Source organism: Lissotriton vulgaris, chromosome 12 (genome assembly GCF_964263255.1).
Source record: "Lissotriton vulgaris chromosome 12, aLisVul1.2, whole genome shotgun sequence".
Lineage (NCBI taxonomy): Eukaryota > Metazoa > Chordata > Amphibia > Caudata > Salamandridae > Lissotriton > Lissotriton vulgaris.
In genome coordinates, this window is record NC_141700.1 from 129,798,130 (window position 1) to 129,826,081 (window position 27,952).

Consider the following 27,952-nt stretch of genomic DNA (forward strand, 5'->3'; position numbering starts at 1 on the left):
ATACTAGAGTGTGTTAAGTTTCAACGGGGTGAGCCCTGGAGAACTACTACCCAGACGTGGGTCAAAGTGTCAGTACGTTTAGAGGAATGGTCGAGGTAGTCCCTCTTATATTCGATTTACATTAATGATTCACCAACAAGAGGTTATTTCTGGATTTATTCATTCAACATATTTAATTGCCAAGTATTCAAAAAATGTTACACAGTGCTCCTGAAATTCAGAGCATCCATAATTATCCATAAATCTCAATTGCGTTATTTAAGGTAAAAATTACACAATCAATACTTTTGTAAATCAAAGCATTAATACAAGTCTCCTTTCAATACATTTCGATATTTACAGTGCTCTCAGTGAAAAGAGGAAAAAGGAAAGTATTTATGAGGAAATAGGGGTGATCGGGTAAGTGGGGGACTGGGTAAAGGTGGTGTGACATGAACACGGTCTCATAACATTTACAGTTGGACCTTTACAGCCTAATATCGGTCAAAAGTTCCCTATAAACATAGCACATAGGTCACGACAAATCAAGTTCTTCTGTTCCTATGGTGTGAGGATATGAGGTAGTCTACGTTTCGACCCAGAGAAATGCAGGGTTATTAGTTCCTCATTGTGGGGTCTTCATCAGGACAAAAGTTGGTGTGGAGCACTAAAGAAACGGCTGTGAATGTCCGTATCTGGCGGGCAGCGAAGAAGCTCCTTAAGTCATTAGGGCGTGCAACAGTGGTGCCACCTAGTATCAATCCAAGCGGTCCAGTTCAAGCTTTATGGTGTCCTGATATCTGCCGTATTGGGTTGCTAATTAGTCAACCGGTTTCCAATCTGCTCCCTCGCCTTGAAGTGACTGGCAAATACTATACTAGAGTGAGCAGCTACAAAGGTTTTTCTTTTGGGTCAGATTTCACCACGCATTTTCTAGAGGTTTAAATGAATTAGATCCTGCCCTGAGCCCACTTTTTGGAAGCTCTACTGACTTCATCTGAATGCAGCATTGATTAAGCTCATATCATGTCTAGCCTAAATCTTTATATTTCAGGAACAAGCGGACTGCGCTGTGGTTGATGGCACTATTTAGGTATGCAGAGTGGAAGCTACTGGGATAAACAGAGGCTACTGAGGAGCTCACATTGTGCTGTATGCTATTTGGGAAGGTTCTGGCTAGCAATAAATAAGAATAGGGCCATGTATTGTATCTTGACGAAATGCCTTTTTTTCCCCATTGTTAAAACTATTTCTTGTTTTGTTTTTTTAAAACCTGACTTTACGTCAGATTCTAGTTCTGGGGGAAAAATAATTATCTATACTTCCCGATGCCATTGAATTTATCTGAGTGATTGGCTGCTCGAGTTTCTTCTTCTGCCCTACTAAAGTGAGATTAAGGTGGCCTTTGTTTTAAAACAATGTTCAATGGGGAAGATATGCAAACGGTTCAAGCAGCTGTACACCATTGATACGCTCTACAACAAGCAGTTATACCAGTGCGCTAAAGTACATTGTTTGTGGACAGAATGGACCTGAAAAGCTGTTTCACAAACAAGGTAAGCAACATTTCCAAGCAAGACCTCCTCTTCACGATAATCCATCTTATACAAAGTATTTTTTTTAATTACACAAATGCAATAAAATTGATCTGCCTTTTGTAGGAACTTTAGAATAATTAAATACATCTATTTCCGCTTCATTTTATTTGTCTTATAGCTTTTCTTCGAATGGATACATCTCTTAACTTAGTTTGACACTAGCATTAATGTGCATCTGCCTATATCTATGAATGTATTTTTTTTTCTCCAAAGACTCTCAACAATACCATGCTGATGGCACAGATATCTAATCAAATGCACAATAAATTGCTTCATAAACAGCCAAGAAGAAGAATTAAACGTGGCACAGTGGACCAGCAGAAATCATAAATTAACTTGCAAAGCTGCAAGCTGGAAATTACTTTTTTCCCATTTATTCAGACAAAGCAAACAATTCCAATGTTCATGGGCAGAAAGCATGTCATTTTCATTCACAGGCACAAATCAGGGCCAGAGAGCAGGCAGTACTTACTTCTCTCTCCTCAGTTGCAGCAATAAACAAGACAGTGCCTCAGGGTGCTCTGGTTTAGAAAGATACAAAAAACACCTCTCAGAATTCAGACTGCATTTTTTATGTGTTCATGTGAAAAATACGGATGCAGAATCAAATCTGCACAATTAAACCAGACATAATACCAAGAGAGCCCTGGTTCTGGTTGTGCATCTCTGCTCAGCCCATTGTACCTTTAATAGTGAGACTGGGTCTCTTGAGCTCTAGAATAATGAACCCAACCCGCATCTCCACCACTATGGAATGCTGCACTGCGGACCCAAGCCCCTTTACCTCTAGAATACAGAGCCGCAAGGCGCAGCCCTCGTCTAAGACCCAGATGCGGCAAGCCCAGTTTTTTTGCTTCCTCTTTAGAACATTTTACAGCAAGATCTAGTATTCTCCTCTGTTATCTGGAAGGGTGGTACCCGGTTTTTCTCGCTTAGTCTATGCCTAGTCCCCTCTTGGCTCATGTACTGAGAAACTCTTGGTTCTCTAGATCACTAGAATGCCGGGTTATAATCCTCTCAAAAACACTGAATAGAGATCCTGGCTCCTTCCCACAACACAACTGTATCCGGTCTCCCTCCCTTTAGAAGACACACAGACTACCAATCACCGCAACAGTGAGCGAATGCCACGTCCTATCTTTGCGACTGTACTGAGATCCTCAACTTTTAGTTGTAATTGTACGCAGCATGGTCATATAAACCTGCGTTCTACAATGCTCGACTGGACTGCAGGAGGGAGTCTCTTGCTCAGGAACTGACTACATCGAAAGGGAGTCTTCTCTACAAATGCTTTCAGGCACCCATCTGCTCTTCCCTAGAATATTTCAGTATGATAGTACAATATCCCTTCCAAAACCCTTTGGTGGAAGTCCCATTCCTTCCTCTACAGAATACCCTAACGACACACTGTCTCATTCTCTCAGAACCTATAAATATAATGTGTTTCATTCAGACTAACGCACTGAAAGACAGCGCTGAGAACATGCCGTTTCCCTTGTACGGCCCTTTACCGAGAGTCCAGCCCTCATGTTCTCAGTCCACTTCTTTACCCCATTGATTTAAGATCGTATGAGATCTCCTCCAGACTTCGGAGACCCCGGGTGAATCCTTAAAACGTAAATAGCGAGGGCACAGTTCCACCTCATCTACGGTGTTGTTCTAAAACAATCTTTCCTATGGGCTCTAGAAGATATATCGTCCAACTGTTCTTCCCACTCACAAGCAATTTTAGCATTCCTCCTCTTCTTTAGCACAGGTAGGGCAGCCCACTGTGTTCGTCCCAGTTTTGTAAAGTGAAGCCACACCAGTGTCACTCACCTTTGTACTTTAAGTGCTGCAGGATTGGAATGATGGTCTCCAAAGGGATGTTGTGTGCCAGGAAGAGCTGCCACGTGCAGTACTGCTCAAATGTCTCCCAATCCAGGCTCTGAACTAGAAAGAGGGCGAAAAGAAACCCAGGGCTAGTCACAACGAACTTGCTCCGACACAATGTCTGAAACTCGCATGGTCAACTTTCTGCCAGGCTAGGGTGCCCAGCTAAGGCAGACTGTGGTCAGGTGCACTCAGTGGCTACTTTAGTTTATAATCGGCAGTGCAAACTATGGCAGCGTGGAAGGCACATTTGTACATAGCGACAGAGGATAAGGTCAGCAGGCAGGACCTTGAACTCTTGGCACATTTTACACAAATACAGCATAAACTACATATTCATTAGAAATAACTTTGCTGGAAATAGCAGTCACTGAGACCCATCAGGAGTGAGTTTTAAATTCAGGTACTGATAAACAGAACTAATTCACTTACACACAAAGACCAGTAGAACCAGAGCTAGAGGGTTGAAAGATTAAATGGGGGATAGGACAGTGTAGGATAATTAAACCTGAATTTAAGATGAGCGTTGGTTCCAGTTTCAGGACTGTGAACACCTCCATTTGAACAGTAAAATAATTGTATTTATTGGACTTCACTGCGCAGGGGATCTTGCAAGTAGCGAGAAAAAGTTTTGGGTGGACGAGGGGTGGTGACATTTCAACAAAGGGAATTAACCAAGGTACGCCCATCTTTTCACCTTATGTACTAACCTTCCCGCATCACTTGGTTTAGAACGCATAATACGCCGGGGGGCCCTATTGGAGATGCAGTGTATTTTCCTTTTAAAATGTGAGCCCAGCACAATCCAGGTAAATGCGCCGAATTATGGTGAATGCGCTGCCCTCAGGACAGCCGTGAACTTGCGGGCCCTGGTAGCAACACATTTATGTGAAAAACAGAGCGGCTGCTTTGAAGCCGCTCCGGATTTTCACAGTGCAGGCGGGTTGCCGCCTGCCCTTTTAAAGGGGTTTTAGATGCCCTTGCAGGCGGATGCAGACAGTGAGGGTAATGCTTGGGGTTGGGGGTGGGGGAGGAGGTTAGTGGGGGGGGAGGGGGCTTCATGGACTCCAGAGGGCTGAAGTGTCTGCAGCCCTTCTGTAATATCAGAGCGCCCTGAGGGAGAGCAAACCGGGCGCAAACACCCGTTGCGCCCCTGGGGCACTTTGTGTAATACAGCCCCAGGTATATGTCAAAAGCAAGCTCTCACTTTTTTTAGGGTGGGGTTCTGTGAAATGGACGCTTGCTCCACTTAGCCCCTACAATGAATGTCTCTTTTGCTGCAAGCGCCGAAGCAGATCAGCCAAACTCCCCGTTTTTAGGAGACACGGACAAGAAAATACTATCAAAATGGCAGTAATTGCTAGATTCCCGGGACTGCACAAAGAGAGACCTGGGGCCGTATTACAATAAGGGTCCTGGGGGGCGCAACAGGTGTTTACACCCGCTTTGCGTGTCCCTGGGGCACTTTGGTATTACAGAAGGGGCAATAGACGTTTTTGTGGACCCTTCTGTAATACTGAAAGCGGTGGCGCTGTATTGCATGGGGGCGTACCCCATGCAAATTAGGGAATCCCTGTGCCTCTGAGACTGCGCTGTATTATAGATGCGGGCACAGAGGCAAAGAAGCTCAGGAGGCGCACCTAGTCGCTCCCTGATAGCAGCCCTCTGGAGGGGGGGAAAGGGGATCCTATAAACCCCCTAGAAATCCTCTTGCAGGTGAGTGCAGTCACTCACTGCACCCGCCTGCAAGGGGATCCCTAATCCCCTTTAAAAGTGCAGGTGGGTTGCTGCCTGCACAGTGAAACACGGAGCGGCTGCTTCAAAGCTGCTCCGTATATCTCCTGAATGCGCTGCACCCAGGGTAGCACGAGTTTGCGGCTGCCCAGGGGGCAGAGCATTCTATGTAATAGGGCGCACTTTCCCTGTTTGCGCCTGGCACACCTGTTTTAAGGTGCGCCAGGGTGCAAACAGGGAAAGTGCACCCTATACTTAATAGGAACCCTGGCTTATGGTGAAGGTACCAGGTCGAAAACCCTAAAATCAGTGGAGAGCTTGATGAGCATTTTAAGATCAGACCGACAGCTCTTCGGAAAGACCACACCCGCCCTGGAACGGAGGACACCGCAGGGGGGAGAGTCCAGCGCCCTCTTTTTGCTGCTCACTAAACGTAGGCCTGGTCAGCACCGCCCAAACGAACAGCCTATTTACGGTCATCTGCAAATTATAACCTCGGGCTTGACAAATGATCCTAAAATACAAATCCACACATTTGCTGCATTAAAAGATAACTAAGTCCGCCGTTATCTATCATTTTGGCAGTCTGAAGGTGCAAGGGCGTATTTCCCAAGAGAAAACCAATACATAAACAAGAAGTCACCTGCTATGTATTTTAATGTTTGTTGGAACGTGTTCAAAGTTTTAAGGAGGGCCCTTCCTCCGCGATAAGGCCTCGTCTGTACCAGGAAACGAAGCAATGCACAGGTATCAAAGTTTGAAACTCTGCATGGCGGGTTTCAATGACAGGGGTTCCACAATGAGCTTGGTTCTGAACGAGCAGACGCTGCTCTGTGGTACAAAAGCGGGCCCAAAATATCTCTGCTCCATTCAAGCCGCAAGCCGGCTCTTCTACAAGACAGTTGCATCGAGAACCAAACCATTTGATCCTCAGCCAAAAGTAAAACTGGGGAGAGGCGCCTTGAAAATGCAAGAACACTGGTGTTACTGTACAGAGTGAGGGAAGGCAAGGAAGGGAAGCGACTAACTCAATCCAATTACTCTCCTGCAGGCCTCCGGGCCCTCTGCGCTCAGGAGCTGATGCAATTTTCATTATCGTTAATAATGACCTTTAGAAATACATCAACAAAGAGGCTCGCTTGGATCTTCCAGGCACCCGTTCAACTCCGAGGAGGGAAAAACATTCACAGGGCCAGAGATTTCATTAAAAGTGACAAAGAGGATACACAGACCAACAGCGAGCAGCAACAAAAGGACGAGCTGGAGAGTCAAGGGGGCATATGGGGTGAGGAAACGGGGGGTAAATAGAGCAGGAACTCAAGGTAGAAAGGTAAAAGAAACCAGGATTTAAGGTAAAAGTCTATGGGCCCAAAGGAGGCCTGGCATTGAGAAGAAGTGTGGGGGCATAGGTTTCGATGCTTGTGGTGTAGCCAGGGAACTTGGGATTTTGCGGCTACAGAATTTTCTGCGTAATGATGGATTTGACACGCAATCAGCATCTGCTGCATAATCTTCAGATTTTAAAAGAAACATCGGTTTCTAGCTCAAACAGATCAAAAGTTACTAAAAAAAAGGCTACAAAACGTGCAGCTGCGCACTGAAGGCCCCTTTGCAAAGTTTGAATGGTCACCTTTCTGGTACCTATTGCTGTATTTGGGTGTCAGACTGGTATTAATGAGGTGAATCCTTTGCCCAGATCGTGTTAACATGTACAAATCATCAAATAACGAGAGGACACTATCGCAACATTTTCAGTATTATGCTGCCTAATACGCTTTTTCTTGCCGCATAATTTAGCAAACCCTGCCACCTAATTTGGTCATCTCCTACCCCATCATTTTAGGGACCCTGGTTTTGGCACACCTCTCAAACTCATACTTATTTGCTGGAAGTCCCCCTCCTTGGAAGCATCTTACCCTCCAAACAAGTGAAATCCCTCTAGCAGACTTCAAGGGATCACCCACCCTAAAAGCATACCTCCCTGCCCCTCTTCAAACAACAAAAATACCGGCTCATCACCATCGAATTCAACCGGATCACTCATTGTACATGCTCTGGCCTTCGGCAAAGCCGAGAGGGCATGGACAAGTGTCAAAGCATCCACAAATGCACTTATTTAAGATGTTAGGAAATCTTTTACAGGAAGCAATGAAGAAGCCTGATACTGTCGTTGGCCTCCACTTCTGGCAGTTCGGTTCCAACCGTGAAATTTCAAACCATTTTACATTTTCCAATACCATTTTCAAAAATGTAGAATTTGTGCTTTGCGGATATTATTATTTTGAGTTTGATGTAGTGCTAGCTAGACCCCAAGGTATCAGAGTGCTGCACATGTTATGTGACAATGTTTACAAGAGGTACATGAGAGGATTCATGAGTCACAGTTGAACAATACAGCATTAACCGAGAAGACTACTCCAGCAATTACAATAGTTACCAAGTGATTCTTGCACTACTAGTTATTGCCACTCATTCCTCTAGATTCCTTGGGTGCCTAATTAAGTAAGGACCAAGGTCGAGGGCGTATTTTAGCAGAGCACAGAGTTAGTTTAAAAGCCTAGGTCTGTGTGCCACACCCCTCCAAATCTAACTATGTGGTTGGAGAGCGAATTGTTGAAAGGAAAGAAAAAGTTACTTATCTTCGGTAACAATCATTCTGCTGGATACTCTTCCTACCTTCAGATTCGTCACCCGTTGAATATCTTCAGGTGCCATAGTGGATCCAGGAACTTTTCATAGCTCTCCTATGTCCGCTAGAAACACTGTCTCCATCTCTGCACCCGGGCTCTATGCCCAACAGTATCCTTTTAAGGGCATTTTGGCATGCATTTTGTTTGAGGTGGAATTATCCTTTCACTTTACTATGTGCTTCATCCCATACCCATGATTGCTTAACTTCTAAGGAAGATTCACTGCCATTGGGCATAAGTCTTTCTGATTGCAACTGGACTGGCCAAGTAGGGTGTGGTACACAGACCTCCTGAGAAACTTCCTGTGCCTGTGCTTTGTCTACCATTCAGGCCATACTTTTGCTTCCAGTCAGAGGGTTAAGTTCTACATCTCAGCTTCCTGGACCTCCACCTTCTAAGGATTGAAGCTAGGACATCTAACCTCCTTCCAATTGTCACCAGAGAATGGTTCTACCCATCCATGGGGTTGTGTCTATTCAAAAAGATGGAACAGTTTTGGTCGCATGGAATGTAGAGCAAAAGTTGGACCTGCAGAAGGCACATCTAGCTGATGTATTGTGCATTGTGTCTCGCTATCACTGCAGGGTTGTGCGATGGGCAGGCCCTTTCACCATTTACTTGTTTCCCTGACCAGCCACCTTTATTTAAGTCTTCGATTGTCACCATTTTTAAGAAGGGACTAATTTAGTGTTGTTCCCTACACATTTTATTGCGCCCCAATGGGATCTGAATTTGGTCTTGACTTTTTGATGGGGGCTCCGTTCAAAAACCTGCAGTGTTGTCAATTACGTTTGTTGATCTTTAAGGCTGTTCTTCCATTATACTGATGAGACGCATCAGGGAGCTGCAGGCAATGTGTGCGTGTTTGTCCACCTTTCACATGTTTATATCCAGACAAGTTGGTCCCGTAGACTAAAGCAGTTTTCCTTCCCTTGGTGGTGACCCCTTTCTATCTGGGTCCAGTACATCATCCTTCCTTCTTTTGCCAGCGCATCCTACCAAAGAGGAGGAGAGAATACACAGGCTGGACCCCAGGAGGACAGCAAATTAATACATTCATTGCACAAAGGAGATCTACTCCGACCACCGGATCTTTGAGGGGTATGTAGGCATCAAAAAGGACAATGCAGTCCAGAAGAGGTCTTTATCATCCTGGACAATTCTGTGCATTAAAATGTGCTAAGCCTTTGTCAAAAAGGCACATCTTGGGGAAATCTGCGACCAGAGATGGCGCCACGGGATGTGCCAGAGGCTGAGATTGGCTGTGTGGCATTACTGGCATCTCTTCACACTTTCACTAAATGTTACTGCTTGAGTTCATAAGTGGGAAAGGATGGCCATGTCTCATGTTCTGTACAACAGGATTTCCTTTTTGACCATTGCTTTAGACCCACCAGAGGAAGGCAATCTATGAAGCAGGCAAGGAATCTGCAGGTAGAAGTATCCGTCAGTAGAAAAAGTTACTTACCTTCAGTAAGGTTCTACAATCCTTGGATGTAGGTAATACATATTCCTTCCCCTTCCTTTACACCATCATGCAACCCTTCCTAAACACTCACCCCCTCCCCTTTTCTTGAGCACCAAGTTTCATGATTTTGATTCCTACATCAATTGTATTATCTATTTGATTGATTCATTGGTTTGTGATGAAAATTAAATCACAATTATTCATTGATTTATTGTGGTGATGTTTAAATCGTTTTTATGCATGTTTAAATTTGTTTCTTTCAAGTTGGATTGTAACTGAACTCCACTGTGACCATTCTTTTCATGTACCATATTAATACCCGGTTCCAGTGGTCTCACGGGTCACCCCATCCATATATAACTCTTGAGAAGCCAGGAATGGCGCCAAAGGCCACTGTCTAGGAAACCATTCTGCCGAGCAAGCTGGTAGTATCCAGTCTACATCGGATCGTGAACTTAGATGCATCTCTCTCGTCAGCAACAGCCTGGGAGAGTATGGTTCAGGCCGCCACTGGGACCAACGGCAGCACCTCCGCAAGACAATTCCATAGAGCATGGGAGTAACGACCCAAAAGGCATGCCATGTTCATGGACCACAGTGCCAGGTTGATGGAGGAAAGCATATTCTTCCCTAAAGTATCCTGCCTCTTGGATTCTCTTTCCGCTGTGGTGGTAGGGAACGTGCCAGGATTTACATAGGGAAATACAGGCTTGGACCACCGACCTTGATGTGCTGTTAAGAAGTTGGGATTCCCTGGGGCAGTGCAGTGGCGGCAGGCAATTGTCCTGTTCACAGGAACCCCTGTGCTAGGCTTGGACCAAGTCTAAAGCAGAATGTCTGTAAGGGTTTCATTAAATGGGAGAAGCAGTTCTGATGGGGACACTTTCGGCTGAAGCATCTCCCATCAAGACATTCGTCTTGACAGTCACTGAGGGCAGGCTAAGGTCAAGGACCCCAGTCACCCTTCTTACTACCATTGCAAAGGAAGCTCCTTCCTCCGTAGCCATGATAGGGAGAAAAAGAATGCCAATATCTGGAGAAGTGTCCAGTCAACTGACCTCTGCCATGTCCTCACACCAGTCCATTTGGGGATCTAAAGGCTGGTATTCCTCAGGGTCCAGAGAACCCTCACAAACCTCCCAGAGTCCTAGTCCATAGGAAAAGTGCTCAGGCTCCGGCCTGGAAGGCATTGCTCCAGTTGGAGCTAGAGCCAGTGTCAGACGACGCCCCTCCGGCTCCGTGTTTGGAATCAGAATGGAGACAGCACCGCCAGGAATGTCGAAATCAGGGCCGGCGCGAGAAAGGTCGAAGTGGCATCTCCGGCGCTGGACCGGACCAATGTGTGAAACCAAGGGACCCGACCTGCATCGAAGCTGCCGTCATGGAACCAGTAGGGGCCCCTCCTGAACCAGTGGGGGCCCCTTCTGAACCATCAGGGCCCTAAGGCACGCTGGCTCCCAGAAACTCAGGGAAGCATGGAGCTGACCCAGGCATCGGCTCTAATGCAGAGCCAGGCCTCAGATGGCGACGCTCCCCCGTTTCGTCAGCCAACGGACGAGGCAAAGTCGAAGAGGCGAAGCAGAAGACTTCTTCAACTTCTTACTCTTCTTCTTGCAGTGGAACTTTCCGAGTGGCCTGACAACTTCAAATGCGATTAAGACTGCGGGCTCTGTAACTAGTCCAGGACCTTCCTATCGATCGGGATGGAGAAGTCGCAGCATCGCACATCGGGCGTCAAGAAGCTTGAGGGACTGCTCCCTCAATGCCTTGGGAAGCATGGAACGGCAATAGATACAGGCCTTCGCATCATGGTCCAGTTCCAGGCACCAGTCTCATACAAGATGAGGGTCCGTCACCAACATCTTTCGATGACGGGTACAGCAGGGCTTGAAGCCGTCCTTCCTGCTCACAAGAAATGACCGGATCCAGTCTGATGCCTGGAAATAATTCTAAGGTAAGGAATCTGCGGCTAGAAGTTCTATCAGATTATATATATATTCACTGAACAAAAAAAAAGGTTAAAGGGACGTTATAGTTAGGTGACACTGCCACTCATAACATAAGACTTCTAAAGCCCCCCCAATGGATGAAAACACTCTGGAGGGAAGCCCCAGTGACCAGGGACCAAAACCAAGGGCCAAACGCACTCTAAAGAAAAAGGAGAAAATCCTCAAGGAGACATCGCACATAGGAAGTAAGGGGGGCATAGCATCAAATTCCCTGAAAGACTTTGTGGGAAAACACTTTAAAAAGGTCTTCTCACCAGCTAAGCCCCCTGCGATGGACGTGGAGACAACCGGAGAGGAATCCTGGAAGGAAGGCACCTCCGTCATATTTGAGGAACATTTGGGGGACCCGGAAAACTTAACCAACCAATCTCTACAGTCCCTAAGTGTTCATAATGGTTCCATAATGCTACCCAGACTATCCTCGTCACCAAAACTGTCCTTGTTACTTGACTCAAAGGGATCAAATAGAGAAAATCAAGAACATGAAGAGGACGACACCTCGGTCCGGAATGGAAACTCAAAGGGTCTTGAGGCGTATGAGGAGCACACAACAGGGTCCAGGGGAACTAAAGACTGTAACCAATCGCTACAGCTTAACCCAGAAATTTCAACAAACCCGGCCTCCTCAATGCTGGATCTGATTTTAATGTTGCAAAAAACACTCCAGGGAATTTTGGAAGTGACAATGTTAAATCATGACATCTTAAAAACTCAGAACTCGCACCTTTCAAAAATTCAGGGTGAACTACAAGGAATTAGAGGGCAAATGCCTTCAATGATAAGATCAGTTCCCGACCTCGAGCAAACATCAGCTACAGGGGGGGGGGGGGGGGGGGGGGGGGAGGTTGGGAATATAGAACCCACAGCCGTAAACCATGAAGTTTACATCTCAAAATGGCCTATGCTTGTAAAAAGAAGGGGCGAGTATAAGAGTCATACTCTATTAAGACAGGGGAGACCCATTAGAAAAAGAGTGCAGAGAAAGGGTAAAAGCAGAGTAGTGGGAAAAGTAAGAGAGTTGGAGGAATCAATAACCCTAACGGAACATGTGTTAAAATCAAAGTCCCCAAAAAATATGAGCGAGAGAGCGAGTAGAGTAAGAAAAGGAAGTATAGAGAACCTGGCAAGGAAGCAAGTAACAAAAGGCATGGGAAAGAGAGAACAAAATAATAAGGGGAAGCAAAACAACGAGAATGCTATAGAAGTTAAAACTAACACACAACAACTTCATAGGGGGCCAAAATCAAAAGGAATGGAGCTAAGAGGAAACCAATGGCTGTATTTTGAGCAAGTAAAAATGGGAAGGGGCGGGAAAAAAATGAAGAAGAGCTCCTATTTAAATAGATCACTTCTTCTTAATTCATTCGCCCACTGCCCTAACTTGAAAGGGATCGGCACAAAAGATCTTCGCCAGGTGGGCTTTCAAACAATGCCCGATGGAAAAGAGTTTACCAAGGTTCAAGTCTACTCTGACTTGGTAAAAAACGCTATTGAGAGAGCAGAAAGTGAGATACTAAAAGCAGGGATTCGGTTAGTACCGATTAAAGAAATAGGGGCAGAAGAAAGGTTAACGCAAGGCAAAGCTTTTTTAAAGCACCATGCTGGGCTAGGTAAACGCCAAGTAAGATTGTTAGAAAGAGGAGCAGGGCTAAGCTCGGGAAACCTTAATATTATAATAAATAACTCTGCTACTGAGGACTCTTGGAAGAATTGGAGCCTTAACACTAGCCCCCCAGGACCTTCCAAGCAGTACTTAGAGGACTCAAATAGGTACGGGCCCCTTAGCGATGTGGAATAGGTAATTGGGCAGCCATGTGGCCTAAAGGCAGTCTCCTGGAATATAAATGGGTTAGGAAATCAGATAAAACTTGAACGGTTAAAAGAACTAGCAAAAAATAATATGATTATTTGTATCCAGGAGACCTGGCTATGTGGTGAGCCCCCCATAGTGGAAGGGTTCCGTCAAGTTTACCGACCGGCTGTAAAATCTAGTTCAGGACGGCCGGCGGGGGGTCTATTGACGCTAATATCTACAAAATTGGTGAAAAAGGTGTCCAAGCTCACTGTAACATGTAAATGGCTACTCTGCTGTAGAATAACCCTATCCGCTGCAGGTAACAAGTATGGAAATGTGTTGCTTTTCAATGTGTACATGCAATGGGGTACCCAGGTTGAATATGGGGTTGAAATGGGAAAATTTAAGAATGACTTAGATCTATTGTATGAAAAGTACGATTCAGATTTGATTTTGTTGTTAGGAGATTTTAATCATAAACTTAACCCTAAGCGGCTTGATCTCATGTATCGGGAAATTTTAGAATCAAACGATATAATGGAAGCAAAGTTCCCCGAAAATTCATGCTCTTTGAATGATGTAAACTTGGGGAACTATCTGGCGACCAAGAGCCTTTTCTGTTTGAATGGTAGGTTCCCACCAGACCGCCCGGCTAAGAAAACCTTTAAACAAGGGTCACAATATTGCCCCATAGATTATGTGTTCATGCCAGCATGGAATTTCAATTTAATAAAGGGGTTCAGGGTCAACCATACAGAAGATAGCGACCACAACACCTTAGAATTGGTGCTGGCCTATCTTAACGAAACTGTCACCGAGAAGGTAATTATACAACAGATGGATTATCCTAGGCGAATCTCAACACGGCTAACTGAAGAATATATAGAAAAGTTAACCAGGCTCCAACAAAAGATACCCCTAGGATGTGCAGCTGGTTTAGACTTGGCCTGGTATGTTGATAAGATAAATCAAGTGGTACAAAGCATTAAGGTTAAACTTAGAACAGATGTAAAGGCCGGCAAGAGCAGTCAAATCATACAGGTTAAGAAAGGCAATTGGTTTAATATGGAATGTCTAAATAAGAAAAGAGAAATAAGGAGGGAACAACGCAGTCTGCGTAAAAAATATGATAAGGCTACAGCAGAAAGCCTCGCCAAATTAAAGAAAGATTATATAATGCTTCTTAATAGTACAAGAAGAGCTCATAAAGATACCTGTTGGGGGAAACTTCTGGAGGCAATAGAATCCAAGAACATACGGCAGTTCTGGAAACTAGTCCGTTCAGTATCAGAGGCCTCAGCTGCTTCAATGATCTGTGTGGTAGAAGAGGGTGCTTGGGAGGTTTACCTGAAAGAACTATACCCAGCGGGTAGAGAAATTGAAGAGGAACTGCAGGGGAACTGGAGAGGTCAAGTAGACGATCTAAAACCTGACTTCTCAGTAGAAAATGTACTGAAGACGATAAAGACCCTTAACTTAACAAGAGCTGCTGGTCCAGACAATCTGCCAGCACTGATAATTAAGTCACGAACATCATGGTGGGCGGAATTTTTCTCTAACATGTTTTCAGTAATTCTAAAATCAGGAATAATACCTAGTACTTGGAAGGGTGCGATAATTAGGCCGATCCATAAAAAAGGGGACGTTAATGCACCAAAGAACTATAGATTAATTAATCTACTCGATATTGGAGAGAAAATTTTTGCTAAGATAATATTGGGTAGAATAAAGATTTGGGCAGAAGAGAGAGCAATTATCCCAGTGGAACAAGGTGGGTTTAAAGAAGGCCACTCTACAATAGATCACTGCTTCACCCTATGGGCCCTGGCCCGGAAATCGATAGAACAAAATGGGAAGTTACATTGTTGTTTTGTCGATTTTAGGGCAGCGTTCGACTCTGTGGATCGAAATAAACTTTGGGAAGATATGTCAAAGTATGGATTACCGGTTGGCTTGTTGATGATCTTAAAAGAGCTTCACAGTGGAAACTGGGCCCAGGTAATTAGAGATATGCAGGGGGCACTAACTCACAAGATACTAGTAGGGAACGGACTTAGACAGGGGTGCGTCTTGGCACCCCTGTTATTTTCAATCTTTTTGGCAGATCTCCCCGCTGCCCTTGAAGTAGAAAGAAGTGCAAGCCCAAAAATGAATGGCCATAAAGTCCCTTGCCTTCTTTATGCTGATGACTTAGTGATCATGGATCAAACTGAAATAGGACTTCAAAGGAAATTAACCGCTTTTAAACACTATTGTGATAGGAAAATACTGACTGTAAATAGGGAGAAAACTAAGGTTTTATGTTTTGGGAAGAGTAAGAAGAATTTCAATTGGTTTTTGGGTGATGACAAACTAGAGACAGTTAATGAATATAGATATTTAGGCCTCTGGTTTGACAGTGCACTAAAATGGCGCACCCATTTGGAGGCTCAAAAGGCAAAAGCATTCTCATCCACCTGTGGGCTAAAAAAGTTTAATAAAGAATATGGAGACATGACACACAAACCAATGATAAAGGCATTTGAAGCAATGATCCCCCCCCAAGTATTGTATGGGGCAGAAGTGTTATACTTGAGCGGTAAACATACGTGGGAACAGGAAGAGGGAAAAATTTTAAAAATGTTATTGTCTTTACCAAATTGTACAATGGTTCAAGCAATCAGAATGGAACTAGGGCTGATTTCCTGGAGTGTACAATCTCAAATGGCCCTAGCAAGATTCTGGAAGCGCCAAGACCCAGGAGTGACACCTAAGGTCTCACAATGGTTTGAAGAGGAAATCCTGACAAGCAATCTTGGCTGGGCAAAGGAGGTTAGAAAGACTCTCCAGAAAGTATCAGGGCGTCTTAAATTGAGTCCTGCCCATAACACCCTGATAGGCCACTTTACAAAGAAAACACTTAGGGAACAAGGCCAGTCGCTCTCAAGGTCACAGGACCTAAATTACATGCAGGAGAAAAAGTCAGTACAGTGGTTAAAGATTTCATGGGTAAATGAAGGCTGGTTCCCTTATCTGGAAATATTGCCTAACCAAGGGTTACGACATGAAATATTAAGGACCCGGGTTGGGATCAACCCCTGGAAGATAGACGGGAAATTAAAATCTGTACTGATTGCTCCAGAAGGTAATTGTAAGTGTGGGCGTGGTATAAGAAACGATATGTTGCACATTTTGCTTGATTGCACATTTGTACAGGATTTAAGGAAATTGTTTTTACGTCCTATATTCCTATCACATAAGACATTTACACGTGCCCATGCGATAGGCTTACTAACAGAGATGCATTCGCTAGAAATTGCAATCGCATTGGGCAAATTCCTGAAGGCCGTAAAAGATTTTGGTAGGGAGATATCGAAGGATGGGCACTGATTTTAAGTTCTTTTAAGCCTTTTATAAAGTTTAAATCTGTCTTTTTATTCTTCCAGATATGTGAAAACATTGGTAAAATTTGGGTTTAATGAATTGTGTATCAGGAGGTGTTACCCTCTTTTAACCTTCTCTTTTTTTTCTTTTTAACAAATATGAATTTTAGCTATTTATGACGTAGGAATATTTTGTCTGCTCGTACTTTGTCCGATTCTGTTTGCATTTTGTTTGTATTGTTTAAAAGACTATGGTCTAAATAAACAAGTTTCTCTCTCTCTCTCTCTCTCTCTCTCTCACTCATAACATAACATTTTACAACTAGAAAATCATTCAAATTTGCCAGCTATACTTCAGCAACCTAATCATAACTTGTGTCCCTGCCATGCACTGCTTATGGTCTCACATACTACATCACTCATGACATGTTCAATGGCATCATTGGTGGCATCACTGATCACATCTCAAATGACATCACTCAAGACATCATGCAATAAATGTGAGTTTGCCATATGCTTATCATACTGGAAGGTATTCAGCGAGATACATTCATACCCAATATCTATAGCTTCTGTACTGCTTGCTAATTGGTGTAAGCTTTCGCAACATGCTTGCCCTTCTAATGGGTCTTGTATGTAATGGGAGTAAATGCTCCATGATTGGCGGTTCACAGGGCGAAGACGGTTCATAGCAGGGACTTGCCAACTCATGTTTCGTTGATTGACCACGAAAGATTAGTTATCCTTAAAAGGTTTGCTACAGAGTGAAGGTTATACGTAGTATGTGGTGGTCCTCCTAAGGAAGAATGACTCTCTGGAGAGAGCACGCTCGCTTTTAAGAAGTTATGCATGGGTGTGAAGACCATACGCAATAGCTACTGAACCACTGTGGCTGAATGCCCACAAGAGGTCAGTTATCCATGAAGGGTTAGATACTGGGGGAAGGCTAGTCAAAGTAGGATCTTGGCCTTTTAACTGGGATTGGGTGTCTGCAGGGAGTGGTGGTGAGATGATGAGAACAGAATATAACATTAAAAAAATGCTTGAACACACCTTGACCTGTGTTTGAAAGAGAATCAGTCTCTAGTTACTTATTCCTGAACAATGTCTAATGTCCCATATTTTTCACAGAACTTTTGTGCAGAAATATCTGCATTTTATAAAGCTGCACTGTATACTCCATTTGTTCAAAGCACTCCATGACTACTCTATCACGTAGCCTTGTTTACAGAAATGTGTAGTTAACTACTTTATTGAGAAAAGCAGCTTTACTTTTTCCTCTTTATTTCTGCAACCTACATGTGTGTAGTGATTACCTTATTTTTCTAAAGTATTATTGGGTTAAAAACTATACTGGTAGTTATAATGTGCACCTTTTACATTTTATCATGATGAATAACATTTGTCTTCAGCAACACCATTACTATTTACTATTAAACTGAAAGCAGGGGTGAGTGCTCATCCTAGAAATGGGATAACTACAGACATTTAACAAATTATGGCTATATGACACATAGAGAAAAGTGCTGGAGGAACAGGAAAGCAAAATGGAGGCAGGTGCTAGAAGCCTTAACACTTTTTGGGCAGGAAGGGTGGGGTGAGGGAGAAGGACTTGAGGCGGTAGACGTGAGTGGAGGAGAGTCAGAGAGGGATAGAGGTAAAATCAGGTTTCCAGAAGTGCCCATGATAGGAGATTTCAGGAAACAAATAGGAGATACTGCATACTAATATGCTGGTCACAGTTGGCGAGGTGCTAGGAGGGACCATACATCGTGTATCTCCAGGTCCCTTACTCGACACACAACTGACGAATTAAATGTTAGTTACCACAAACTTTTACGAACTGAACACTCTTGAGGCAATTGGATTACATATTTGTTGAGAATACTATTACGACGATGGTGTCCTAGCATTAGGGATTAGACTGGAAAGCCAACTCAATAAGTACCCAGAGAATAATTGAAGAAAAAGCCAAGTTTTCAGAGCTTTTCTGACAAGCAGAAGGTATTTGTTTAAGGCAAATCGCGAGTGGCAGCCTGTTGCAAGCTTTGGTTACCATATACAAAAAAAAAAAAAAAAAAAAAAAGGACCACCAGGTCTATATTGTTTTCTTTTTTTGGTACTGACAACTAAAAGCAAACTTCAGGTGTCTATTAGCTTTATGCATCCTAAATTTAAAAATGGAGGAACCTTGATCATCACTTGCTCCATGAACCTGGCACAGACTCTTATTTCTATCTTTTGAATACTGGAAGCCAGAGCCGGGACGTAATACGCAGTGACTTATGAGCCATTCGAACAAGTTCAAAGAAAAGGTTTGCTCCACCTTCTGCACGACAAGTAATCAATTAAGTTCGGTCATTTCTAAATAAAGAAATGTCCATATCGTCACTTAGACAGAATATCCGGCAACACTGCAGAATGTAAGGAACTGATCTCTAGCAACAGTTTCCAGCAGAAAAAAATATGATAACATTACTCTGCTCATCTGATTAGATAAGAACAACAACAGTCAGTAAAACCTAGATTTCAAATTGCTTAACATGACGTTTGTGGCAAGGTCTGGAGACTTGTCAGATGCCATTTCAGACCATTCCTGAAAGAACCACCAACTAAAAGGATCTTATTCTTTCTTGAATTTAACCTAAGTGGGTTGAGGTTCACCAGTGAAACCGGGTGTCTGTACTTCCAGTAGAATCCTAAAATCAAATGGCAGTCTTTCTGTCAGCAATATTAAAATGCAATAAACCCTGTGGCCTCAGAGAACCTGAAACCAGTTTCCTCTTGTCTGAAAGCAAGCATTGTTGCATACAAAGATTTGCTGTAGCTGTGAGAAATTGTGTACATAAACAGAAGCCTTTAGAACAGTATCAGCACAAGCGTATTCACAATCACTGCGAAATCCAAAATAAGAGCCTATAGAACATTCTTAAGATGGGACACTGTTGTTGAGAAAGGCATGGAGGTCAGGGAATTAAGTGCTTGCTGCTAACCTACATTTGAGAGAGACAGTTGCATTTCACAAAGTTGCTGTGGCAACTTCCCTCTAATTGCTTCCTTCTTCACTGAATAAAATAGGCATCATTATGTTAGGCAATGTTATCACCCGATATTTGCAGGGCTGCCGACAGCAAAACTGCAGCAGCGTGAATTCCATTATAAATGCACCACTAACTAATTCTATGGGTAGCTGGTATTTCTCGGTTTCTAGAAGTGGCCAGGCACTGCTATCAAAACCTTGTTCTTCACGAGAAGTTTAGACTAGATGTGAAAACTACCGACAGGGTGCCCCTTTCATTGCTTCAGTAATAACCTAGACCAGGATGCTCAAGAGAAGTCAGCATCCAGGTATCCATTATAAAGCACATTAAATGAACGGGTTAACATCGCGGAATTGAAGTGGCTGTACAACGAAAACCCCCACTCCTTGTTAAGTCTAGAACCTCCATACAAGGCTTTTAAATACATTTATCCACTTTTAATTAAGCAACCATCGGTGCCTGGGAGTCATCCAGGGTATTTTTCTCCTGTGTATAGGAGCAGGCCTCCTAAAACGAGAGGAATTATGGATCTGGAAGAGATTTGGGAAACAATTTAAAACTGTATTAGAGGAACAAAACCTACGTTCTAGGTGTGCACCAAGAAATAAAGAGGATTTTATTGATGAAAACAACTGATTCTAAAAGAAACAGAGGAGAAACTTCTCCTCCCTGGGCCCTGTGGAGTGAACGAGAGCTGCGGTGCTGGGAGCTGCCATTGAGAGGAGGTCAGGCCTAGGAGTTGACAGCATCAGGCTTAAGCTTCTGGTAGTTTTGTTCGCTAGAAGCCTTACATCCTTGCACTTTGAGTCCTGCAAAGGGTTTTCTGGGTACTCAGCCTGTAGAAGAGTACACATTAGCATTGGGAGGCGGCATGCCTGCCCTGACTACGCGGTCCCAGAAGGGCCCCTGTTTCAAGAAGAAGCCTGGAGTCATGGTGTTCCCTTAGTAAAGCCAGGGGCGGCTCTAGGCTCATGGTGGCCCTGGGCAGGGAGCGTAGGTAGGGGGCCCCGGAAAAGGAGGTTGGGCGGGGCGGAGCGCGGAGGCCAGTGAAGAGGGGGGGTCAGGGTAATCCCTGCCAGGGGCCGCCACGCAAATATGTATCCATCCTCAGAGGATTATTATATTAAGGATATATAGTGGTGTGGCGGCCCCTGGGGTTTGGTGGCCCTGTGCAGGTGCACAGCTTGCACATGCCTAAGGCCGCCCCTGGTCAAGCTTTTGTTACCATCATATAAGACGAGAGACCACACTGAAGGCATAGTTGTGGTTTATAAATGGTCTGTAACAAAAGAATGACCTTGAAGCTCGTTTTATCCCCGGCCCAATGTAAATACGCAAAGTCCATGAAGGCAGTACAACGTGTTGAGGGAACAAGACTGCAACAGAAATAAACTAGTTGACATGCACATCAGTTATGGCATTTGGATAAAAAGGGAAACACATGCATTCCTCAGGGCAGGTATCAAAGAACAATCTTATGCATAATATGAAAGGGAGCTCAATTAGGATACTTTACACAATATTCAGCTTTCAAGTGAGAGTTTCAACAAGAGTAACCCTCGTCTTTAACACATCAAAAAAGCGCAATGAAATAATTTGAGTAAAGCACCGTGACACAAGGTTACAATGATACCTCATTAAAAATACTAAAGTTCCTAACCATAAAGATAAATTATGGACAGAAGCACCTCTACAAACAAGCAGACAGATCTGAACTACTTATATTGATTTCTATGAGGTGCTTTTACATTTTGAAAACAGAATCTGGGAACCTAACATGAAAACATCGTCCACCATCTGAGTTAAAAATAAAAATAAAAAAAAAAGCATTTCGGATCAAAACTGGTTCAAGAATCCGGGTCTTTGGCATTTTGAGAGAAAAAGACACTGGAGAAAAATGTCTAAGTCAGGGTCCAAGGCGGACCATCAAGTGATGGGGTTCCTGTTTGTAAATGTCTGAGTGCTAGCTGCGAAGAATGCCTACCTTCTATTTGCTGATTTTGGAAATGTGTGCTTATATAAGGACTCATGCCTCCTACCGGATCACTAGGAGAGTAAATAATGCATTGTTTGTATGGTACTTGAAGTTGGAAAAAGCTACTCGCTGGTAGTAATAGTTTTGTAACTAGAAGATGTAGTCTGTATTATTCAGTAATCTGGTAATTGAGCTTATGAAAGCATTTATTTAATTTTTGTTATGTATGGCTCTCATAGATAGCCTCCATCATTTGTTTTAGTTTCTGAATCTCATAACCCACATCTATGATAGAGTAACAGGTGATAACTGGTTACTGCCTGCTGCTACCTCATAAAGGCCTTCCAGACCAGACCGACGGCGCTCCCTGCTTGTCTGCTTTGACGAAATGCAGAAAGCACAGCTGCAAGAGAGAGAGGGAAGGTAGTGGGGGTTGGTAAGTTATTTTTTTAAACCTTTGGGACAGGGATACATAACAGAGGTCATGTTTTGTATGACTCCCCGTTACTTCTCTGCCACTGAATAGTAGATTGTATTGTATTGTATTGTATAGTGTTTTTGTAAAGCGCATGGTTACCAGAAGGCATCCCAGCGCTAAGACAGAGTCATACTCAGGAGGGGCAGGGGGAGAGGGGGATCATTTAGGAAAAAGGAAGGTTTTCAGTGTCTTCCGGAAAAGCAGATGGCCAGGTTCAGCGCGTAGTTTCAGTGGGAGAGAGTTCCAGTGTGAGGCCGCGTTCACCGAGAAGCGACGGCCTCCGGAGCGTGCTTTCTTGACTCTCGGCACCGTTGCCAGGAACCCTTTGTCTGAGCGCAGGGGTCTATTGGGTTTGTAGGGCGTGACTAGGCTTCTCATAATCGGGGGTCCTTTGCCTTGCAGGATTTTGTGGGTGATACATAAGGATTTGAAAATAATCCTCTCCCGCACAGGGAGCCAATGAAGCGATTTAAGAGCAGGTTTTGCTGATGTCATGAGGGAGATACCCGTTAAGAGCCTAGCAGCAGCATTTTGGGTTTGTTGAAGCTTGTGAATCGTAGCTTCAGGGGCTCCTGAAAAAATCGTGTTACAGAAATCTAGTCTGGAAAGAACTAGACCTTGTATCAATAACCTCCTAGAGTGAAACGGAAGGAGGGGAAGGACTTTTCGGGCAGATCGGAGTAAACCGAAACAGATACCTGCTGTCTTTTTCGCTTGTGTCTTGAGCGAAAGGTCCTGCTCCAGCCAGAACCCTAAGCTTTTGATTTTTTTTTGGGGTAGGTGGATCCCCTAAACAAGCCGGCCAGAAGGAGGAGGGCATTGAGGCCGACTTATGGCCTAAAAACATGATTTCTGTTTTCGACCCGTTTAGCTTAAGTGAGGAGTCACACATCCAGGCATAAATCTTTGTCAGACATAAGTGGAAGTTGTCAGGGCATTGGTCGAGTTGGGAGAGTGAGACGACCAGTTGAGTGTCGTCGGCATAGCTTATTATTATGATCCCAAATGGGGCAACCACGTCCTCGAGGAGGGCCAGGTACACATTAAACAATGTGGGGCTTAAGGATGAGCCCTGCGGCACCCCACACTGGAGGGGTATAAAGCAGATCCTGGGTTGCCGTCCCAAACTTGAAAGGTGCGGTTGGAGAGATACGATGTTAACCAGGTCAAAGCAGACCCTCTTATTCCTGCTTCAGCCAGGCGCTGAATAAGGATACGGTGATTCACCGTATCAAAGGCCGCACTCAGGCCCAAGAGGATCACTGCCACTGATCCTCCTGAATCAAGAATGCGCCTTGCCTCCTCGATGACAGAGAGGAGGGCCGTGTCAGTTCCCTGGCCTGGGCGGAATCCGGTTTGAGAATTACGCAGCCGATCATTGGACTCCAGAAAGTGGGAAAGTTGGTGGTTCACCACTTTTTCTGTGATCTTACTGAGTCCAGGGAGTAATGAGATTGGTCTAAAATTAGCAAGTTCGAGGGGGTCGAGATGAGGTTTCTTTAAAAGGGCCTTGACAATGGCCCCTTTCCAACTGGGCGGCACGATGCCTTGGGAAAGAGATATTAATGTGCTCCGTTGCCGGGGTGGCAATGGAGGTGGCTATCTGTTTCAGGAACCGCAGCGGAACTGGGTCGCTAGGGGAGCCGCTTTTAATGCCGGATAGGATTTTGAGGAAGTCCTCCATGGAAACCGGATTAAAGGCGTTAAGCTGAGGGTCCGTGTCCAGGAGCAGGTTTTCAATACAGACAGGACTCTCCGTTTGGGGTAAGGTGGATATAATATTTTTAATTTTTTGATCAAAGTAGATGGCTAGTTCATTACACTTGGACACTGATGGATCTTGGGGTAATGGAGGGTCAGGGATCTTCAGAAGTTCTTTAACGATCTTGTATGTTTCTCTCGTGGAGTTAGAGGCGATTTTGATTCTATTATCATAGAATGTTATTTTGGCATTTCTGAGGGCGATTTTGTACGCTCTGATCGCGTCGCGATAGGTGTCTTTATTTGCAGTCTCCCAGTTCCTTCTCCAGATGCGCTCGAGCTTCTTGCAGCCTTTCCTTAAAATTCTGAGCTCAGGAGTATACCAGGGGGCAGAACCGACTCTGGCAGGCTTTTTCCGCAGAGTTTTTTTTGGTAGGACTAAGTCCAATGAGCTCGAGAGCCAATTTTTGAAGTTGGTGTCGGCTACCACGGGATCCAGAGCAGGGGGTGGGGAGCGTTCAAGAGTACTAATCCAGTTTTCCACCGGAAGTTTCGACCAGGCTCTTTCGTAAGTAGAGGAACTGAGCGTTTGAAGTGTTTTAAGCACGGCCTGCCAGGTGAAGGTAAGGAGGAAGTGGTCTGTCCAGGGGAGGGGAGAAGGGGGGCTAGCCTGAAGTGACCTAATATTGGTGAGTATCGGGTCAAGAAGGTTTCCTTTATTGTGTGTGGCACCTGTGTTCACGAGATGGTTCTCATATGATGAGAGATCAAGGAGAAGGTCAGTAGCTACTTTATCTGAGGGGTCGTTGAAATGGAGATTTAAATCCCCTAGGATGGTGAAATTGGGCGCGGAAGAGGCCAAAACGGTAACAGTTTCAATGGGAGCATCTCCGAAATGCCACCGTACTTCATCCTGCTTGCAAGTGATTTTTATGCAGTATGGCCAATCCACCTCCTTTACCAGAGGGTCTAATCTGCGAGTGGATGAGATACCCTGGGGGAAGAGCGCGAACAATGTCAGCTTCGGAGTTGGCGGATAGCCAAGTTTCAGTCAGAAACAGGATATCCAGGTTAAGATCCTGTAGCAAAAAGTTGAGCTCAAGCGAGTGTTTCGGGAGGGACCTACAGTTCAGCAGGGCCATGCGCAGGTTGGTAGTGGCTGGGGGGGGGTAATCCGCGATCCCAGTGGGTCTAGACTGCAGAGAACGCAGTGCGTATACGTGTCTTCTTGTTTAAGCACGTAGTGGCAATGTCTATTCCTAAGGGGTCTCAGGGAAAGGAGGTCACTTCAGGAGTAAGAGATGAGGCTATCGGCAAAAAACGGGAGTAGATTATCGCCCTGAGCCCGGCAGGGCCCGGACAGGCTTGCCTCTGGCGCGCCGCTGTGCGGACATGAAGTGTGATTCATTTAATAGTGCTCTGGCCCGAAATCGGCCTTTGCACTAGAGCGCTGTCCTGCCCCTCACCCAAGACGGCGGCCGCTGTCTGCGCCTGGGGGGAGAGGAGTGTGATACTGACGAGCCCGTGAATCGGCCCAAGGAAGAAGGCAGGAATCCCAAGAGGGGATCAAATCCTGAGGTAAATGCAATTAAAAGATCGTTTCAAGTGCCTAAAGGAGTTTAGAGTGATTGGTTAAAAAAACGGCGAAAATCTAATTATTTGCATTAACAGTACAGATAAAATTGTCTTGCTCCCGGCTTCCGCCTCCGGAGTATTAAGCTATCGAATACCTGACTGCTTCTTGGCGCTCAATTTATAGTGCTCTGGCACGAAATCGGCTAGAGCAGACGATTTTAGGGCCATACATATCATAAGATTATAGATGGGTAAAAAGTAAATTAGGGGATGTTTTTCATCTCAAGGTGCTGAGTGACATTATAGCCCACTCGAGCTTCACTCTCATTGTCTATTTGATGCCACTCAGCACCTCTTGGTGAAAAACATTCCCATTATTCACTGCTACCCATCTATAATTCTATATGTTGGTGTTAGCAATGGGGGGAATCCATCTGGATGCAAACAGCTGTTACAAATAACTGAGAGGAAAAAAACAAGATTCAAACATACCACCTTTAGTGACAAGACGTTAACATGTAGAAAGATTCCTATACCACAGACCTGGGATTGAATGGCGGTCTGAATTATCTCTGTGGATTCCATGGTCTTAAATAAAATGCCAGAGAACATTCTTTCTGTAACACGAATAATTTCCAAGTTCCAAACTGTGAACTCCATTGAGACTAGATCTTCCTAATAAAGAATTCTACTGGTTCCTCAGGTAATTTCGAAGAAGCGAGGCATTGGGAACATGTGTGAAAGGATAAAGATGAACTGCTGCCAAATATACACTTTGCCTTTGTGCACATCAGCTTCATATTGAACTTGGAGAATTGGGCCTTGTTCAAACGTACCAGAATCCTTTCCTTGTGGGTAGAGTCCTGGAACACTGAATATAATTCCAAGGTCGTTACCCATCCTAATGTCCAGTAGCAACTTCTTACAGCTAGTTGATTTAGTAAGTAAGTACATTTATTGACGATGATTATTTAAAATCAACACTATAAAAACAACTAAAAGTAAGGTACTACTGACAAGTGTCGAGTAGTTGTAATGTTAGCAAAGATGACTTTTATGTTGCCTTAGCGGGCGTAGCACTGGACGCCAGGTTGCCGCTCATGGCGGAGGCTTTTCCTTGACGTAATGCATGTATTTTCCCCACAGTTGGGCTACCAGAGGGCCTGGCTAATTTTATCTTTCAGTTTATTACCTGCCCTTGACTCAGGAAGCTGTGGCAGGGCTTCTAGTGCCTGCCTGATTGAGTGTGTAAACTTCGCCACCCTAAAGAGGATGTAGGCATTTGTTTCTGAGAAACACCAGTCTGAAGCCTCCTTGCGCCAGGGGCCCTGAAAATGGGGCAAAGTAACCTTTGTCGTTCGCTGGCCAATTTAGGGCAGCAGCATGATAGATGAAGCCAGGATTCCCTCTGACAGTTGCATAGCCAACAGGAGACTGCTCCATCTTCTTGCGCCCATGTTGAGTTAAAGTCTTAGATTTTCAGCGCAATGAGCCTCTTGAAAAAAATTATTATCCTACACGCCTGGGCTGATAGTGCTTCCCGTAGGTACTGTTGGGCTTTCCCCCGGAGTGTCTGACGCATCCAGTGCCGTCGTGTTGCTGTTGTAGTGGAGTTGGGCTCGATCCTTTTCATACGAGCTGGAGCGGACTTGGTGCTTCACGGCGTTTGACCAGGCCGTTTTCGGAATGGCAGGTAGGGGTAACCTTTCTGCTTCAATTTTCAGGGTCTCTAATGCTTGGCCCAATTGGATGTGCCAAGGGGAGTCTGCTTCCCTGAAGATCGTTTCCAGATGATATTTGAGGGTGTTGTTCGGGGCATTGAGGACCCTAATGTATTACTTGATTAAGTCTCTTAAGTGCCAGTTCTTGTCTCTGCAGAGCCCTAATTCCAGTCGTAGCCTGGTGTTCCAGGAGCTTGCATTAATGTCTTGTATGCTTGGATTTAAACTGCTGCTATAGGTTTGTCTAAAGCTCTTGGGAAGGCCAGGTGACCGTAGTTAATAGCGGTATCAGTTTTGCCTGAGGACAGTCAGTATAGGCTCTGCTGTAGGACTTGACAGACATTGGCTTAAGCGCCTTAATGAGAGGATTTCGCAGTTGGTTTTGGCGTTTAGATGTTTTTTGTGTGTTGCCGGAGTGGCCGTCTCAGATAGCTAAACCCCAAGGTAATTATAGGCTGCTGTTGTCCCTATTTGATGGTCTCCCAGTTTCCAAGTACTTTGCTTTTTGTGGGGATGTTTACTAAATATCATCTTTGCTTTGCTCTGATTAACTATCAGGCAGGATTCCTTGTTATACTTTCCCAGTTCCTTGAAATCTTTTTGGAGGCCCCACCCTGTTGTGGTCCATCACTACTGTATCATCAGCATTCTGTAGGATTGAAAGTCTCACCTTGCCCAGTCTCGAGGGCATTAGACTGGCTTCTTTCAGGCATTTCCCAAGTTTGCGGTGTAAAGATTGAATAATAATGGGAACAGGACGCAGCCCTGCTTCAGTCCGGTGTTAGTTTTGACTCTTGAAAAGGCTGTGGGGCTTATTTTGACCTGGACCCAAGTCCCCCCGTAGAGAGGTATAGTTGATTTCAGAAGCTTTGGTGGAATCCCTGATGCTAGTTAAGGTTAGGTATATATCCCACCATGCTTTACGCATCCTATGATAACTGAAAACCCCCACGA

The 27,952-nt window shown here is 44.6% G+C and overlaps 1 protein-coding gene across 1 annotated transcript in view; it reads right to left on the reverse strand.

Annotated features, from left to right (window-relative positions):
- Positions 1–27,952, reverse strand: part of INTS3 (integrator complex subunit 3) — a 677,967-nt gene that overhangs the window by 111,305 nt on the left and 538,710 nt on the right. The window contains exons 24-25 of the mRNA XM_086947563.1: positions 3,396–3,509; positions 2,050–2,098 (exon numbers count right to left, since the gene is read on the reverse strand). Of these exons, the coding sequence (XP_086803689.1) occupies positions 2,050–2,098; positions 3,396–3,509 (163 nt within the window). The remainder of the gene's footprint in view (positions 1–2,049; positions 2,099–3,395; positions 3,510–27,952) is intronic.